The 19322-nt window shown below is 44.8% G+C and overlaps 1 protein-coding gene across 2 annotated transcripts in view; it reads right to left on the reverse strand.

Moving 5' to 3' along the window:
* Positions 1-19322, reverse strand: part of GFRA2 (GDNF family receptor alpha 2) — a 111332-nt gene that overhangs the window by 14515 nt on the left and 77495 nt on the right. For both annotated transcript variants that reach the window (XM_060251064.1, XM_060251063.1), the window contains exons 5-6: positions 7965-8074; positions 4524-4664 (exon numbers count right to left, since the gene is read on the reverse strand). In XM_060251064.1, the coding sequence (XP_060107047.1) occupies positions 4524-4664; positions 7965-8074 (251 nt within the window). The remainder of the gene's footprint in view (positions 1-4523; positions 4665-7964; positions 8075-19322) is intronic.

The following is a 19322-nucleotide window of genomic DNA, read 5'->3' on the forward strand; positions in this document are numbered from 1 at the left end:
CAGAAACGTAATCATTGCTATCATTTCCATCAGCATGCTACAATTCATCACCTTCTCCTCAGCAAGGATTTGAAGGCGTCTTATAGGCTGCCTTTATACACATGCGTATACCACAGCCACAATGCAGAAGCAGGGATCCTCAAACACTGGTCATTTTAGTTCATGCGGTGTTCTCTAGCTGCAAAGAAGGAACCAGTTTTTTGACAGACTGTTCATGGCTGTTTGCCAGTTTGCTTCAATGTATTATTTCCAAACAGCACAGGACAATCAACTGGCTTTTTGCGCATGAGTGTTTGCCCAGCACCTGATTTCATTCCACTTTCCTCCCACCCACCACCCACCCCACCCATCTTGCTACACTGGTTGTTCTAGACAGTTATATCAGGCACAAATATATAAATGAATTCTGCATTGAAAAAGAACCCTACCATTTGGCGTTTGTCGTTAATAGCAACCTATCTGTTTGGATTAAGAGCATTTTTGTGCATTTTTGTGCAAAAACCTGATGCAAAACTGTTTTGCAGGCATCTGAGTTGTTCAGAACTGAACAGATCTTATGATTAGCTCATGTCGGATAATCATTGTGTGTGTGTGTGTGCATGCACACCCACACACACCCATACACCCACCATCAAGTAGCACCTGGCATATAATAACCCCAGTAAGGGGTTTTCAAGGGAAGCAGTTTTGCCCCAGTAAGGAGCTTCCAAGGCAAGTGAGAAGCAGAAGTGGTTTGCCACTGCCTTGCTCTGCTTAGTCTTCCTTGAGGGTCTCCCATCCAAGTACCAACCCTGCTTAGGTTTCAAGATCTGAGGAGATCAGTTGTACCATACCACCTTCCCTCCCAATAGTCACAGAAGAACATAGTAAATTCAGCTGCCAAACGCATTCATGATGAAAATCAAAGCATTCCTATGAAGGACTCAGCAGAACAGAGATCCTTGGGTAGACCAAACAGCTTCTCATGTGCTGCAGCCACTAGAGAGCTGTTCTTCTGAATGCAGGGATTAGATCTATGACCTAGATACACACATGTACGGTCTTTCAGCCAACTATCAGAACATCAAGCCTGTGGAACCCAAACTATGCAACTCTGTCTATAACCCCTCCACACCCGATACTCCTGGCTGCATATACAAAGAGTGATACTGTTGATTAAAACAAGTAATCACATTGATATATTTAAAAAAACTGGTTGATTTCTAAAACATGTAAAATAAAAGAAGAGCATGCAGACACTCATTCTGGGTGGATGGGGAAACTTGCAACAACTATAGAGGAGTGGGAAGCTCCTTTCAAGACACATTGATTTACAAAGAAAAGTCTGACAGACATCTCTTCTAGCCTGTAATAAGGAAGGAAGCCAAAACAATACAGGCTGATGGCAGCCAGTTTACAAGTTGGGGAAGTCATTTTTTAAAAAAAAATAAAATTGCATATAGGAAGGCAATTCAATTTATTTTAAAAAGATACGTTAAGCCAAATATTTAAAAAGTATAAAATTGAACATTTTCGTAGCATTAAAAAATCACCTAAACTCAGATGTTTGGAAAAAGAATTCAGGGAGGAAGACAGCAGGATGCCTTTAATGTTTTTTAAAAAATTCTGAATGTACTAACAATTTGCAAGTTTGTTCAACCCTAACATTAACTTATGTGCCTTTTTAGTTACAATTCTGAGCCTGAGGGTTTTCACATTCAGTTCTCTACATACTGCTTTAGTCATGTTACCATGATTAAACCCAGACAGTACTGGGGTTCTGACCTTTTTACAAATAAACTTCAAGGCATCTCCAGAGGCTTGTTAATGAACATCTGGAGTAGTAGCAGTCTACCAGAGGTTTTGTTTATAGCAGGGGTGGCCAATGGTAGCTCTCCAGATGTTTTTTGCCTACAGCTCCCATCAGCCCCAGCCAGCATGGCCAATGGCTGGGGCTGATGGGAGTTGTAGGCAAAAAACATCTGGAGAGCTACCGTTGGCCACCCCTGGTTTGGCCCCTTGGGATCAGTGATATGAACTGACGGTCATCGGGCAGGAGGCTAAAAAAAACCCCTCTGTGTGAGTCCTGTCCTTCACAGCAGGCCCTTAGAAGAGGAACTGGTGGCCAGAGGATTGGTTGAGCAACCTCTTCCACCAACCAGTAGTTCTCAGCAAATGTTGCACATTAGTATTATGAGGGGTTATCAGGGTTCTTTTCCTCTTCATCACATAATTTGTTAAGCCCTGAGTGAACAAGATGTGATCATTAGAGGCAGCCTTGCATAGAAAGTGGATCTCCCTAAGGTCTGTCCAGTGATGGGAAAACAGTGAGACCAGCAGGCTGTGGAGGTTACAGGATCAATAGAATGGGGGGCAAATCAGTAAAAAAAAAACCCAGTAAGTTGCCCCAAGAACTGGCAGTTGTAAGAAGTGAATCCCTTCCCTCCCAGCCAAGCCAAAACTACCACAGCTTTCTGAAGCCTTCACTTCTGAACCATGATTCAGGAACATCCCTATTGACTTATTGGGACACTTGAAAGAGGGGTGAGATAAAGGCTGGAGCAGCACACTAAGAGCTCCAAAAGCACTGAACCTACCAGAGAACTGTGCAAAGAGTAACTTACATCTAGATAGGCATTGCCATGCTTTGGATATAAATATAGCCTTTGGTTACAGAGTATCTGTCCTCATAATAAGGAAGTCAGAAAGATAACCCAAGAGAGGGGCACAGCTTAAAGCTGAGCACATGCTTTGCTGCATGCTGAAGGTCCCAGGTCCTGGTATCTCCAGTAACCCCAAAGGATCTCTCAGTTACCTGGGCTGGGAAAGATGACACATTCTGAGTCAAAGACCCCAGAAAGTTACTGCCAGTCAGAGGAGATAATATTGGAATAGGCAGACCAATACTATACCTCAGTATAAGACCGTTTCAAATGTTCGGGGTCCTTTGGCACTGTTCAGTTCAGCCTCAACACTAAGCAATTCACATTTCTATCTATCTATCTATCTATCTATCTATCTATCTATCTATCTATCTATCTATCTATCATCTATCTATCTATCTATCTATCTATCTATCTATCTATCTATCTATCTATCTATCTATTACATAATTTATTATTATTATTTATTTGATTTGTGAATTACCTTATCCTTGCTGCTGCAGGGCTCTGGGCAATGTACAGTAACATTAAAACATTTACCAGATAAAAACAATAAATACTATATTATAAAAATAGACAGCGACTACTGATGCTTTAATTATCCAAATTTTCAGACTGCTGGCCACTTTGTGGGCAGGAGGGAAGGGGGAGAAGCAAGCATGAAAAACAGAGGAGGGTGCCAGCCAAGATGGAAACCATTGTTGTCCTCAACCAAAAGCCTGGCAGAACATTTCTGCTTTGCAGGCCCTGTGGAATTGCATAAGGTCCCCAGACCCCTGATGGAATTTGGCACAGAGTTCCACCAGGGCAGGGTCAGGACCAAGAAAGCCTTAGCGCTAGTTGAGGATGGTTGAGTGTCTTTAAAGTCAGGGACCACCAGCAGGTTGCTGTCTGAAGAGTACAATGCCCTCCTGGGGACATAATGGAGGAGATGGTCCCATAGACACATTGGTCCTGACCATTCAAGGCCTTACAGGTCAAAACCAAGATCTTGAACTTGACTCAATACTCCACTTGGAGCCAGTATAGCTAGCATAGCACCAGACCTATATGTGTCATCCATGACATTCCCATCAGGAGTCATGCTGCTGCATTCTGGACCACTTGGAATTTCCAAGTCAATCTCAAGGGCAGGCCAGTATAAAGCTTGTTGCAGCAATAGTCTAATTTTGAGGTGACTGTTGCATGGATTACCATGGCTGGGTCAGGGCATGACAGGAAAGGGGCCATTTGCTGAGCCTGGCATAGATGAAAGAACATCAGCCTGGTGATATGCATGAATGGGATTCCATCTTCAAGGAGGTATCCAAGATCACTCCCAGGCTCTTCACGCACTGGTGTTAGTGACACCCCATCAAGAGAAGGTAATCTACACCCCAAACCTGAAGCCCCCTCCCCAGCCACAGAGCCTCCATCTTGGTTGGGTTCAGGTTATATATATAATTCAAGATGTATTATTATATAAATTTATATGTGTGTCCATGCATTAGTTACCAAAATGGCAAAACTTAAGAACAGTTAGTATTATTGTTATATAAATTAAAATAATTTACATCTGACAAAATATCTCACTTTTTGGCATTTTAGCATCTAATGTGAGAAACTGAAATGGCAGCTCCCATCCATGCTTTTTGAGCTTCTGCCTCCCAAAGGAAGCACGCCAGAAGGTCCTGATTCCTGCACATGTTACAACTTCAGAATGCAAAAATAGCTTTTGCAAACGTACAGCCTCTCTCTGTCTCTCTGTTACCTACAGACATGCACATCTCTCACACAGACACATAACAGAGGGATAGGATAGCCTGGGAGCAGCTACAAACTCCCTGCAACCCACTGGGTCTGATCTGTTCAGACTGGCCCAGGAACAATGGAATGCCTTACGGAGACAGGGGTTCTCTGTGAAGTCTCTCAGGAACCTCTCGCAGTCTTCCTCCATGTTGCCACTGCCCCGGCAGGAGCATGACGGAGACACAATGAGGCTGGTGGTGCTAGCGTCAATGTAGTTAGGAGTAATGTCAAACCCTGTCCAAAAAAGAGAGAGGAAAACAAAAGACTGAACTGGCAAGAGCAAGATCAATTCCAAACATGATGAGGTAAGAATAGAAATTTAAAAAATCCCTGCTTGATCAGACCAAAAATCCATTTAATCCACTATGCTGTTTCCCTCAGGGACCAACACAGGCCTTCAAGAAGTCTGGGGGCTAATTCTTGCTGACCCCTTACTCTTTATGAAAGCCCTCTTCCAATACATGTTAAGTAGCAGCTCTCCAGCCCAGTGGTCTTGCACCAAGGGGTCAGGACCCCTAGGTGATGGGCCACGACCCCTGTGGAAATACAACTTTTTAATCCTTTTTGGAAACACATGCTGCTAGCACCCAGGCACCTGAAGCCAGAGAGGAAAGCTTCCTGTCCCTCTTTGCTCAGTGACAGTAAAATAATAGAAACACACAGGGGGTTTTTTGAGCAGGAACGCAGTTCCAGCTGGCTTGATGTCAGGAGTGTGGTCTAATATGCAAATTAGTTCCTGCTGGGCTTTTTGTACAAAAAACTGCATGAAACAATGGTGTCATCAGGGATGTGTGGCCTAATATGCAAATAAGTTCCTGCTGGGCTTTTTCTGCAAAAAAAGCCCTGGAAACACAAATAACAAAAACATCAAAACATTAAGAATTTTTTTAATCCTGGTGTATGTTTGGTAGAGTTGTTCCAAACTCCATTTCAAGTTTAAAAATTCCATTCTGATTTCTTTCCCCTTCCCCTGTCAAGAGGATGTAAAATGAGGATGTGAAATGGGAAACTTCTTCAGTTTGCCACTCTCAGCAACAATCTGCAAGTTCTTCCTTCCTTTTTCTTCTTGCTTCAGGCTTTCCTGGGTGATGCATCTATCCTGGATCCCTTCCAGTCTGGTTTCCGCCCTCTCCACAGGACAGAGATAGTACTGGTCACCCTCCCCAATGACTTCTGAAAACATCTGGATCAGGTCAGGTCAGAGCTGCTGTTGCTTCTTGATCTAATGACAGCGTTCAACATGGTCAAGTGTGATCTACTGTCCCATTGCCTTGTCAATGTAGGAATTAGGGAGACTGGCCTACGGTGGTTTTCCTGCTTTCTCCTTGGTCAAGGACACAGGGTGGTACTTGGTTGGATGGTCTCCCGATGACCCCCTCTGAAATGTGGAGTCCCACAATGTGCAATGCTGTTCAACATCTACATGTGCCCTCTTGCCCATTTGGTACAGAGGTTTGGGCTGAGTTGTCACCAGTATGCTGATGACACCCAGCTCTATCTGTTGATGGATGGCTGCCTAGACTCCAGGCAGGACCCTAGAAGCTGTGGCTGGGTGGTTACAACCCAGCTGGCTGAAACTTAATCCATCAAAGATGGAGGTCCTGTGTTTGAGCTGGGGGGGAGGGATTAGGTTTAGGAATTGGGCTTCCAGCTCTCAACAGGGTATCCCATGATATGAATGGTCAATAAATTCTGCTCTTCAACTGGATGCTCTAGTCATTCATAGGCTCAGTTTCAATGACCTTCCTCTGCCTTATGATTGACTGTCTTTATTCTTTCTCTCATTGGCTAAAAAGGCATGCTTGCCAGCCAGTCCAAATGTATTGTTATCTTATAATGTTGTGAGCCACCCTTAGCCCACTTTTGAGGTAGGACAGGGTACAAGTTAAATTAATAAATAAATAATAAAAACACAAGATTTCAGTTGCCACTGAATGCATATATTTGGCTGACTTGTTGATCAGGACAGAAGTTAGTTTTTGTAAACAGAATGGATACACATGATGTTCTTTAGGGAGTCTCACCAGCAGGGCTGAACTCCCTGTTTCTTTAAAGATGGAGAAGCCACATGGCTGAGGCCATCTTGGAAAGGATCAGAGAACAAAAGACTGTGCTTGCAAGTAAGCTGACAATGCAATCCTAAACATGAATATGCAGAACTAAGTCCCAGTGAATTCAACAGGATGTATTCCCTAGTGAGTGAGTTTAGATTGCAGACTTAGTAGAATCACACTGGGATTTATATTTAGCACCAATCACTTTAGAAAAGTTTCTATTTGTATACTTTTTGTCACTTTTAAAAGTTTTCTTTCTTTCTTTTTAAGTGCCATGTAAATTTTCCGATTTGCCTTCTATACTACATTTCACTTTTGATTACAAAACTCTGTTTGAACAATAACATCTTGCCTCCCTATGTTTTTGCTTTGTTTGTGCCTACCAGATTGTTTGCCTCTTAAGATCTGGGTGTTTCCATTCTTTTATAAGATTCTTGAACAAGCATCTTTGGAAGACTTTAGATTCTGAAGTGGATAAAGAATGCTTTTGATATCTGAAGTGGTGTTTTCAGCCTAGGGATGCCAGACCCCCCCCCCTTGGGGCTGGGGGGTCCCCTGCTTTCATGCCCCACCTCTCCTGCCAAGCAAGGAAGAATGCTAGAAATTAACATGATATGCCTACATGTGACATAAGCACATCTGAGAGACAACACTCTGATTTTGGGGCAAAACACAATGGAGAAGCTACCATAATTCTACCATAGAGTTTTTGCCCCCAAACCAGAGGGTACCCCCCCCATGTCTCTGACATGTCTACATCACTTCCCAGTCATGTAGGCACATACTGTTTACTTTTGGCATTCTTCCCCACTCCCAGTAAGTTTATCCCCTATTCGTCAGAGTAGATAGTAGAGCCCCTGACAGACCAATAGGCTCAGTATAAAGCAGTGTTATATGTTCATGTGAATTTGAGCAGAAAAGTGTTCTGTATGCTTCCAGAGGCTAGGACTTTTGTCACAAAGTCAAACATAGCCTTTGTGTGCAAGAAGGGTTTATTTACAAGTGACTGACCCCTTAATTCAAGACCATCCTCTATTTTAAAGAGTTATTTATCTTCTCTTGGAATCAATGGACTGCTGTTGGCAAAATGTTATTAAGGAGGACAACTATCCACTAAATGAGTGACAGGCAGCCTGTCTCCAAGATCCACATCTACACTGTTGGACTGGAACAACTGAAAAATATCTAAGAAACTGCAAAAAGATGGTTGCCCAGTAACATTCCACAACTGCATTGCATAGCATTAGAGTGCAAGCAAAGGCTAATGCAGGTGATTGTATTTCGATGTTGTAAGCTGCTTTGGGTAACTTAGAAGTAAGTATCATCCATGCTCTGGAAATTGCTAGAACACTGTTGTGCGATCTACACGCAGTTGTATTTGAAGAGTGTGACACTTCAGCTGGTCCAGATTTTTCAACTCCTGGAAGGAAAAAAAAAAGTTGGTTGACTGGACAAGGAGGACACTGAAAAAAACACTTACCAATTAGGCCAGCATAGGAACCCAGACACGCCTGATAATTATCCCCAGGGCAGCTGGTAAGTGACTGGAAAGATGCTTGACAATTTGTGTGAAAATCTGCCAGTCTTGACCTGGTTAGAAAAGACAATGGCGAAAGCAAGATTAAAAAAAAACTACTTATTTTGATCATATTGTCTTCTTGTTGTATCTACCTCTTGAACTTCACCTGTCTGAGTCTGATCCAAGGATAATAGTATAAATATGTTATTATAGGTTTCTGTCTGGGAAGAGGGGGGATTTAAAGGGTTAAGTATTTTGTGAATATTTGACTTTCCTTATTGTATATCATTTATAAAAGTTTAATTTAGAAAAAGAGAATGCAAAAAAAACCCAAAACAGTAGCCCCAGAGAGAGAGAGAGAGCGTAAAAAAGGGAAGGAGTTCAGTTTGTGCTGAGCTGAGGGCAGTCAAAGGTTGAAGCTGCAGTTTCACAATTTACTTAATGCTGCCCTTTGTCAGACTTAAATTTCTGAGTCTCGTGCCCCGAGCAAGAGAAGGCAGAGGAGTCTTGCCACAGGAAGCTCTCAGGATGAGTTGCCCACATAGGTGTGATGTGCGTCGTGCTGGGAAGCAAATGAACTAGAGTTGAGCTGAAGCTGCTCACACTTTTTGAAAGATATTTTCAGCAATGCCAAAGGACAACCTCCTTGTTGAAGAAAAGTTGTCCAGCACACCTTGTGAAAATGTTTGCTTATTCACAGACATTGCCCTCACTCTCCATTGCCCTCTTTTGTTTTCAGCGACAGCAGTGAGCTGAAGGGAGATGGGATCAGTCGCCCAGATAAAAGGAAGCAGTCACAGCAAGAAGGTAAAAAATGGTCCAAACAGCACAGGGGAAAACCAACATTTTCAAAATCAAAGTAGTATTTTTTTTAAAAGTCTATATTATTGACACTGCTAGTTTTAACCTGAAAATCACCCTGGGAGAATATCTGGCACAGCTCCAGGAACTGGAAGGATCAGAGTGGGGAAGGCTGGTCTTTTGGGGGAAAGGGTGTGCGCATGTTTTCCCGCTGCTCCCTGCCAAATCTGGATGCCATGCCACACATGCGGTAAGACTGGCATTAAATGCAAAGAGCCTGTAAGGACTTAAACATTTATTGATCAATAAAACAATCCTCTAGAAACAGCAGCTTTACCAAGACGGGAAAAAATAAACCTAGTCCAAGTTGTGGCTACATCACCATGAGCTGAACATATTTATTTAATAACTGTTTTAATCCCACAATTACTCTATGGAACTCATGACAGCATACACTGGTATGCATCCTCCAATTTTACCCTCCCAGCAGCCCTGTGGGGTTAGGCTGAGAAATATCGGTCCAAGATGACCCGGCAAGTTTCATAGCTAAATCAGGAATGAATCTGGGTCTCCCAGAACCTCATCCAATACATTCACCATGACACCAAACTTTGCATGGTTAAACTTAACTAGTATTCTCAACGCATTCACTAAGTTGTGTGAACTGACCCTCCATCACAGCTGACTCACTGAAGTGCCCAAGAGAACATCTCTTTATTCTTGAATTGGGCCAGCAGATCTGTTTTGTGTTTTCTAGCTCAAATGGAACATAAATTGACTTAATCCATGCTAGAAACTGCCTACAAATGCTCTGATGTTTTCTGATACTGAGCAGTCCACCTTTGTTTACAAAGGGATATATCTCCTAGGATTTTCACGTTATTTTGCTCACCTGTTAATTGTCACTTTTGTGTAGTGATAAATGACAATGTCACTTGCTGAAAGCCACCAGAATGGATCAAAAATATAGGGTGGGAATTGTGTTCTGCAAAGGAGGTGGCAGCTCCATGTCAATGTTCACAGTTCAGAGGAATGTGTGTGAATGGAACAGATTTGCTTACACAGGCCAGAGGGCTCAGCTTGTTGCCCAACTGCAGCTGTTTCTGGGGTGAGAAAATCTAGCAGTGTATGGAATGTATCTGCAGATGCTCCCCCACCATTGCAGAGCCAGGAATGGCAGCAGTGAGGAAGTCAAAGAGTGCTCCCCTCCAGCCTAATAATAGCAATAAATTTTATTTGTATCCCGCCCTCCCCGCTGAAGCAGGCTCAGGGCAGCTAACAGTTGGAGCTGAGAAATGAACATTAGTACTATCCCCAACCAAGTGGAATTGGAAAGGTGGCCTGGAAGTTGACTTCTATTTGCAAAGTGAATTCATTATGGCTCTTGGGCAAATAAATGTTTCAGGGTGTATTTCATGGAGGGAAGCATCTCGGTCCATTGGAATCTCTGCAACCCAAGTCATCATTATAGGAATGTGTGGATGGAGGTACATCTGTACTCCACCACAGCAAATTGATGTGCTTTTGCTGACGAACACATTAAGCTGCTGTAGTCTGAGTCAGGATTGTCTACTGGACTGGCAGCAGCTCTCTCAGGTCTTTTGCATCAAGTAGTACGTGATTCTGTTAACTAGGATTGCACTGGAGATCTGCATGCAAAGTAAATGCTCTACCGCTGAGCTCCAGTGTCACATCTATACTCTGAATTCCCAGGAAATGACTTATAAACAGAGATGCCCACCATCATGCTGTCCTCAAAGCCAGGCCTCGGATTCAGTGGGAGCTCACAAGAGTGCAGTTCCTGAACCTTTCTGAGAGTTCCACCTCCTTCTTCCCATGTCCATTGAATAGTAGGTGCAGCTGCATAACAATCCCTGAATGAGCTCCACCACCTATTTTTCAACAAAACGATCCCTGCTCAAAGCTAAACAGTATTGGGGGGGGGGGGTTTAAACTGATTACCCTGCTTCACCACCAGCCCAACATACCTTGTATGGGACATGCCAAATACCCTGACAAATACCCTGAAGCTGCCCTCCAGGAGACAAAAGGGTGTTTTATGTAGGTGATTATAATATTAGTGATGCTCTATATTCTTGGTGCTTGTGGGGGGGCAACAGTGGGAGGGCTTCTAGTGTCCTGGCCCCACTGATGAACCTCCTGATGGCACCTGGGGTTTTGTTGTTGGGGGGGGGGGGTTCTACTGTGTGACACAAAGTGTTGGACTGGATAGGCCATTGGCCTGATCCAACATGGCTTCTCTTATGTTCTTATGTTCTAAGTTAACTAGATTTTTTTGTTTCCAATAAAACTGTTACATTTGAAACTCATACTGATTTCGCACTTGGCTTGTTCCGGGGTGGACAGCCCTTTTGCTCCCGGCGCTTCTCTCGGTTTTCGTTCACGCTGCCCTGGAGCTGCGAGTTGGTGTGCTGCTTTCCCGCTGCAAGCAAGATCCACTTACAAGCGGTTTCTGCTTGCCACAGGAAAGCAGTGCACCAACTCCTAGCTCCGCGGCAGCTTGTGCGAAAACTAAGAGAAGCTCTGAGGCCAAAAGAGCTCTCCACCCGGGACATGCTCTAGTGCGAAATCGGTCTCAATTTTTTTCCCCAATTTTAAGAGCATAGTACAGAAAAGGCTGCAATTGATTCCAGCTGACAAGCACATTAAGCTGCTGTAGTCTGAGTCAGGGAGGGACCATAGACAGCAGCACAGTCTGTATGTGTGTGTGGTGTTTACAAGGTGAAAAATGAGATATATTGTCTTCTTCAGCTTTCATGGGTATCTGTAAAAGTAGCAAGATATGAAATGAACCCTGGGCTCCAAGCAAACTAACACCAGTTTGTATATACAAACCAGGACAACTGAAGTAGCCACACTGGCTAGAAGATAGCAGACACTAAGAAAGACATCAGCCACCCATTTATTGATGGGGGCCTGCCTGGGGTTGCCAACTCTGATGTGGGTGATTCCTGGAGATTTGTGGATTGAGCCTAGGGAGAGGGGGGTTTGGGGAGGGGATTGAGTTTAGTAGGTATGTGATGATGCCATACAGTCCACCATCACCCCAAAGCTGCCATTTCTTCCAGAACTGATCTCTGTGACCTGGAGACTATTTGTAATTCCAGGAGAACACCAGTCCCTACCTGGAGATTGGCAGCCACTTGCAGTATGTGTAGTGTTGTGGCTTTGAGCACACAGGGTTGGAGAGGATATGCAGAAAGTGTACAAAAACTGAAATCAGCCTCATCACAAACAGCCTGCCTTTAGGGCTCAAGGAAGGATATCCAAATGGCACCTACCTGGGTGATCTTCAAAGGCAATATAGCACTTATTTCACATTGTCACAGTGAATTTTTGATATTTATGCTCCCTGGCATATACACAGACCAGAACACTCAGTTAGGGAAGAGGAGAGCTAAAGAATCTTCTGTAAAGAGTTGCCTTGCAGTGAAACAGATCATTGGTGTGTCTTGCCCAGTACAAGGATGCTCAATCACCTCTCTGTTCAGATGACAATTTGTTCCCATATTGCAAGCAGAACCCTCGAACCGCAAAAGAAAAGCCTTTGTTTTGCAAATGTTTGAAATTGGATCAAAAATGCTCTACGTGTGTGCTTTCTCACATTGCTTTCCCCTTCCCTCATCAATCATTTTTGTGATCTGTTTTTAAAAATCCATTTTTTAAAAAAGAGGCATTTCAATCCTGCTTGTAAGGAGGAGAGTTGCACAGTTTGTCTCTTTCCTCTAACCTTGTCCATCTGACTGGCTGACTCAACAATCATCAGCTCCAGATTACTCTGCCATGGCTATCCTAGGGTCGCCAACCCCCAGCAGGGGCCTAGAGTTCTACTCTGAGGTCTACAGCTAAGGGCTAGACTACACAGATCAGTTCCCCTGTTGAAAATGGTTGCTTTGGCGCTGACCTGGATAGAAGATCTCAGAAGCTAAGCAGGGTCAACCCCAGCAAGTACTTGAATGGGAGACCTCCAAGGAATACCAGGGCCAGGATGCAGAGGCAGGAAATATCAAGTCACCTCTCTGAAATGTCCTAGCCCCATTAGGGGTGTCAGAAGTCAGTCATGACTTCCAAGCATGCACACACACACACACTACCAAAAAGAAAATGGTTGCTTTGAAGGATGCCATTTATGGCACTGAACTCTGCTGAGGTCCCTCCCTTAATTACATCCTCCCCAGACTCCACCTCCAACTCAGGAGTTTCCAAACCCAGAGATGGTGACCCTGGCTGTCCCCCACCTCTTCTCTGATCCATTTGCTCAATGCATCTGATGGGGAGAGGGGATCAATTGACTTGGACCAATTTTGCACTCACCCTTACACCGCTCTCACATCTGTCTTCTCAGCATTACGTCCTCCTGATTTCCCACTATTTGCATCGGGGCTGCAGCAAACATTGCGATTTTCGTGCAGCAAATGGAAACCGCTAAAAACCAGTTTCCATTTGCTGCGCAAAAACCACAATGTTTGCTGCAGCCCCAATGCAAATAGTGGGAAATCAGGAGGGCACCGCGCTGAGAAGACAGACGTGAGAGTGGCGTAAGGGTGAGTGCAAAATCGGCCTTGGTTTCCTTGGTTGTCTTGACCTTGATTCTATAGGGATGCTGTGTGGCTTGTAGGCTTCCCAACCCTCCCGCCCTGGTGGGGGACCCCCGAATTTTCAGCCTCCTCCCCCGCTCTTAAAAAATCTGCGGGCGGGGGGAGAGAGAACGTACCTGTAGGCATCATGTTGTTTTACAGCTTGGGATCCGTTTTTAAAATGTGTCCCTTTAAGGCTGCACAGGAAACAGGAATGGCCCTTCCCTTTCTTTTCCTGTGCAGCCTTGCTTTTGTTTTCACAGCGAGCAAATTCTGCTGGAAGAAGACCAAGTACGGTAAGTATTTGTGTGTGTGTGTGTGAGAGAGAGGGGGAGGGGGGATTCCCTGGTATGGAGGCCCTCCCCCCCCTTTAGAAAGCATGGGGGGAGGGAAATGTCTACTAGGCACTCTATTATTCCCTATGGAGAATGATTCCCATAGAGAATAATAGGGAATTGATCCATGGGTATTGAGGGCTCTGGGGGGGCTATTTTTTGAGGTAGAGGCACCAGATTTTTAGTATAGCAGCTAGTGCCTCTCCCCAAAATAGCCCCCAAGTTTCAAAATTATTAGACCAGATGGTCCAATTCTATGAGCCCCAAAAGATGGTGCCCCTATCCTTAATTATTTCCTATGGAAGAAAGGCATTTAAAAAGGCGTGCTGTCCCTTTAAATGTGATGGCCAGAACTCCCTTGGAGTTCAATTATGCTTGTCACATCCTTGTTCCTGGCTCCGCCCCCAATGTCTCCTGGCTCCACCCCCAAAGTCTCCTGGTTTCGCCCCCAAAGTCCCCAGATTTTTCTTTAATTGGACTTGGCAACCCTAGTGGCTTGTTTCTCTGGTGTTCCCATTCCCATTTTCCCTCCCTGCCTGCCTGACTTCCAAAGCCATGCACGATTCTGTGTGTTTGGTATAAATTGGTTTCTACGCATTCTTGAACTGCCACACGGAAACCATATTTGATCCAGTCAGTTCCAAGTACGCACCAGAATAATCAATTCTGTCAACTGATTCATGCCATTTGACTGCACACCCTGATGCTCTGCCCATGGTGATGCTGACTGGGGCATAGTTAGTTACTAGTACATTTTTATCCTTAATTTCTACTTAAACATAAATACTCAAGACAGCTTACAACAGTAAAAGATATACAAAACAGCTGAAATAGCAAATGTTTTAAAAACTTAAATTCACAGAAGACAGATTTAACTAAAATATGTCTTCCAATTTTTAAAAAAGTTTTAAACTAATACTGGAAGATCTCTAGAGAAGGAACAATCCACAGTGCAGGGGAGAGACTTCCAGGGAGCAGAAGCAGATGGCAAGAATGCCATCATTCTGCTTTCCACCTGCTGGATTTCTCCAAAGGGGCTTCCTGCAACGAGGCCTCCCCAGCTGAGGAACTACTTTGGACTACTTGAAGCTTCCAGACCCTGTTCAAAGGCAGCTGATGTACCGTGCATCTGAGAGATTCCGGAGTCATGGACAAAAGCCCAAGATGGGGCCCCAGTATCACTGTCAGCCCACTGCCATCCCCAGTGTAAAGGAGACTGCCACTCCCAAATAGGGTTCTCCCACCTGGCTACGGGCGTAATTACTACACCAGGAAGGAAACTCCTGAGTTAAAAGATACACAGTTCGTTTTTATTGAATCAATTCCAGGACCAAAATAAGAGAGGGGAAAGAAAACAAAAGGGCACAACAAGGATATTCAGTCCAAGTAACTTCCCCAATAGTTACCACTTGTAACAATTCCAGGCCTGGGGTGGGGCCTGGGAATCTCCTGCTTTTATAACTGATCTCCTGCTGGCAGAGATCATCTCCCCTGGAGAAAATGGCTGCTTTGAAGGGTGGGCTCTACGGCATTGTATGTTGCTGAAGCCCCGCCCCAAACCCTGCCCTCTCCCAGATCCACTTCCAAAATCTTCAGGTGTTTTCCGACACAGACCTGGCAAACCCTACAGTGAATATATCACACTGGATGACACCTAAGGATGACACCTAGGGTTGCCAGGTGGGGAAAGCAAAATCTTTCCATAGCCCAGATATTGCATCTTCTGGAAAGGCCTTCTGCATGTTAAGGCTTGGGCCCTCCACAAGGGGTGGGTGTTGTGGATGGATGTGAATTAGGTGATGCTCCTGTACTGAATTGCATAGTTATTTTGACATCAGTCTTTAAGGATGAAGCAGTTGTTTTAATTCAGTTTCACTTTCCATTCTGCTTGTTAGCAGTTACATCCAGGCAGGCAGCCAAGAGAGGCCCTGCCTTGGTTCTGATAAACTTTTCACTCCTTTTTTGTACTTGGAGATGGTGAGGAAGTCTGAAGAAATGCCCTCCTTCCATCCCTCAGCCTCTCAGGTTCTTAACTGAGCCTCTGACCAGTTTGAGCATAGCAGACCTTTTCTTGTTCGGTTATGTGATATGGTTGCCAACCTCCAGGTGGTGGCTCCTGCAATTACAACTGATCTTCAGGCAACAGATATCAGTTACCCTGGAGTAGAGTTGCCAGGTCTGACTCGGAAAATATCTAAGGACTTTGAGGGATGGAGCTAGGAAACTTTGGGGATGAAGCCAGGAGCAAGGGTGTGACAAGCATGATTGAACTCCAAAGGGAGTTCTGGCCATAATATTCCTTTTAAACGACCATATTCCTTTTAAATGCCTTCCCTTCACTGGAAATAATGGGCACCTTCTTTGAGGGTTCAAAGAATTAGACCCCTTGGACCAATCTTTTTGAAATGGGATGGCTTGAGGAGAGGCACCAGATGATATGGTGAAAATTTGGTTCCTCTATCTCAAAAAACAGCTCCTCCTGAGCCCCCGATACCCACAGATCAATTCTCCATTATACCTTATGGGGACATTCAATCCCCCCCCCCCCCCGCTTTCTGATAACCGTGATGTGGGGAAAGGGTCTCCAAGCTGGTGATCTCCTGCCCCCAACGGGGGATTGACAACCCTACCTTGGAGAAAATGGCCATTTTGGAAAGTAGAGTTTATGGCATCATATTGCACTGTAGTCCCTCTCCTCCCCAAACCCCACCTTTCCTAGACTCCAACCCCAAAACCTCCAGGAATTTCCCAACCTACAGTTGGCAACTCTGTCTTCAGATTGGAGCTGTAGTCTGTGTGAAAATGGGGCTTCAGCCCCCCCCCCCCAACTGGCTACTATGCTGAAATGGTCCCAACTGGTCACTATGCATGCAAGAAATGAGGATAGTGCTGCCAAGCTCCTGCTGGGGGAGGGGGATCCCCAAATTTGGGGGGACAGAACAGTCTGTCAGGCAACATGCCCAGCACAGTGACGTCACCCAGAAGTGATGTCATCAAGCTGGGAACATCACACCGGTGACTCTAGCCTTTGGGTAAAAACTCTATAGTACCATGGAGTGCCTGAATCCTAGAATGTCCCCAGCACAACATGCCCAGTGTGATGATGTCACTTCCGGCTGACATCATAGTGCTGCATGTGAAAGAATTATCCCCACACCGAAGCCAAGGTAAGACTTAGCAATTGGGGAGGACCCACAACTAATGTAAAAGGACAGGTCCTCTTGTGGATCAAAAACTGGCTGAGTAATAGGAAGCAGAGAGTGAGTATAAATGGGCAGTCTTCGCAGTGGAGGACGGTAAGCAGTGGGGTGCCGCAGGGCTCGGTACTGGGTCCCATGCTTTTTAACTTGTTCATAAATGATTTAGAGTTCGGAGTGAGCAGTGAAGTGGCCAAGTTTGCGGATGACACTAAATTGTTCAGGGTGGTGAGAACCAGAGAGGATTGTGAGGAACTCCAAAGGGATCTGTTGAGGCTGGTGAGTGGGCGTCAACGTGGCAGATGCGGTTCAATGTGGCCAAGTGCAAAGTAATGCACATTGGGGCTAAGAATCCCAGCTACAAATACAAGTTGATGGGGTGTGAACTGGCAGAGACTGATCAAGAGAGAGATCTTGGGGTCATGATAGATAACTCACTGAAAGTGTCAAGACAGTGTGCGTTTGCAATAAAAAAGGCCAATGCCATGCTGGGAATTATTAGGAAGGGAATTGAAAACAAATCAGCCAGTATCATAATGCCCCTGTATAAATCGATGGTGCGGTCTCATTTGGAGTACTGTGTGCAGTTCTGGTCGCCGCACCTCAAAAAGGATATTATAGCTTTAGAGAAGGTGCAGAGAAGGGCAACTAGAATGATTAAAGGGCTGGAGCACTTTCCCTATGAAGAAAGGTTGAAGCACTTGGGACTCTTTAGCTTGGAGAAACGTCGACTGCGGGGTGACATGATAGAGGTTTACAAGATAATGCATGGAATGGAGAAAGTAGAGAAAGAAGTACTTTTCTCCCTTTCTCACAATACAAGAACCCGTGGGCATTCGATGAAATTGCTGAGCAGACAGGTTAAGACGGATAAAAGGAAGTACTTCTTCACCCAAAGGGTGATTAACATGTGGAATTCACTGCCACAGGAGGTGGTGGCGGCCACAAGTATAGCCACCTTCAAGAGGGGTTTAGATAAAAATATGGAGCACAGGTCCATCAGTGGCTATTAGCCACAGTGTATGGAGCACAGGTCCATCAGTGGCTATTAGCCACAGTGTATGGAGCACAGGTCCATCAGTGGCTATTAGCCACAGTGTATGTGTGTATATAACATTTTTTGCCACTGTGTGACACAGAGTGTTGGACTTGATGGGCCGTTGGCCTGATCCAACATGGCTTCTCTTATGTTCTTATGTTCTTATGTCTGGCTGTTACACCAGGTAGGTAACCAGACTTTGTATTATTCAAATTTGTTACACCAGGTAGGTAACCAGACTCTGTATTATTCAAATGTGTTACACCAGGTAGGTAACCAGACTCTGCATTATTCAAATTTGAGAAAGAGCAGGGCAGTTTAACCAGAGAGCCTACTTCTTATATCTCAGTCCTCCAACTAAAGGCCAAATTAGATGACACATCTGCCACAAGTCACAGACAGATGTCACATTGGGGAACTCATGTTCCCCAATGTGCTGGGACCCAATTCAGCTTGGGAGCACAGCATGAGGAGGTCATTTGGGCTCAGCTTTACATTCCACAATATTTTCCTAAGCCCAAATGACCACATGGGGGGAGTTTTATTTTTCCTGCTAGGGTGGGGCTTCATACATGCATAGACTGCAGCACATGGAGCTCCACAGCAAGGCCCCAGCCCAGGCATTTGGACTCCCAAAAAACAGTGCAGCAGACAAAGCTGAAGCCATTCCTTGCCCCATACCAAGCTCCCTGACTGAACTGGGCTCCACTGCATTTTGGAATGTTCATTCCCCAGTGTTATCTCTGTCTACAAGTCATCTTGTGGAACAAAAGCGGATGCCACAGCCCGAGAGGAAGAAAGGAGCCTCAGTTCCGTCCTCCAATTTGACAGGCAATGGCTAGTAAATAAGGGCAGTAATAGGTGATGTGGACCCTGCCATTTTCAGTCCAGAGGACTGAATTCAAGATCATTATGGAGGTTTGTAAGGTTCCTAGTTACATTGTGCCACACCAATCTTAGCACGACAGCTCACCTTTTCTGTCTTTACAGACACTATGAAGAGACACTGGTGCCAGCCTGGAACTTTTGAGTTTGAGACCGGAACTAATTCTGCGGCTGCAGAGAAAATACCCCCAAAAAGGAGGGGGGGAGGGAGAAACTAATTTCTGCCTCCACCTTAAGCCAGCCCTGCGGTCGTTTTCCTCATCCCTGTTTCCCAGCAGGGCTGGAAACACTGGCAGTTCTCAGGAGACAAATACATGTATATTTCAAACTAATCTCCTGGTCTATATTTGCAGCCAGATTCCAGATGGAAAACACAGGCTGGTTCCAACACAGGCATTCTTCGTTGTTTCTCTTTTCTGCTCGACCTGCATATGGTAATATTACGTCTGAATGAATATCCAAGC

The sequence above is a fragment of the Heteronotia binoei genome, chromosome 12 (genome assembly GCF_032191835.1).
Source record: "Heteronotia binoei isolate CCM8104 ecotype False Entrance Well chromosome 12, APGP_CSIRO_Hbin_v1, whole genome shotgun sequence".
NCBI lineage: Eukaryota > Metazoa > Chordata > Lepidosauria > Squamata > Gekkonidae > Heteronotia > Heteronotia binoei.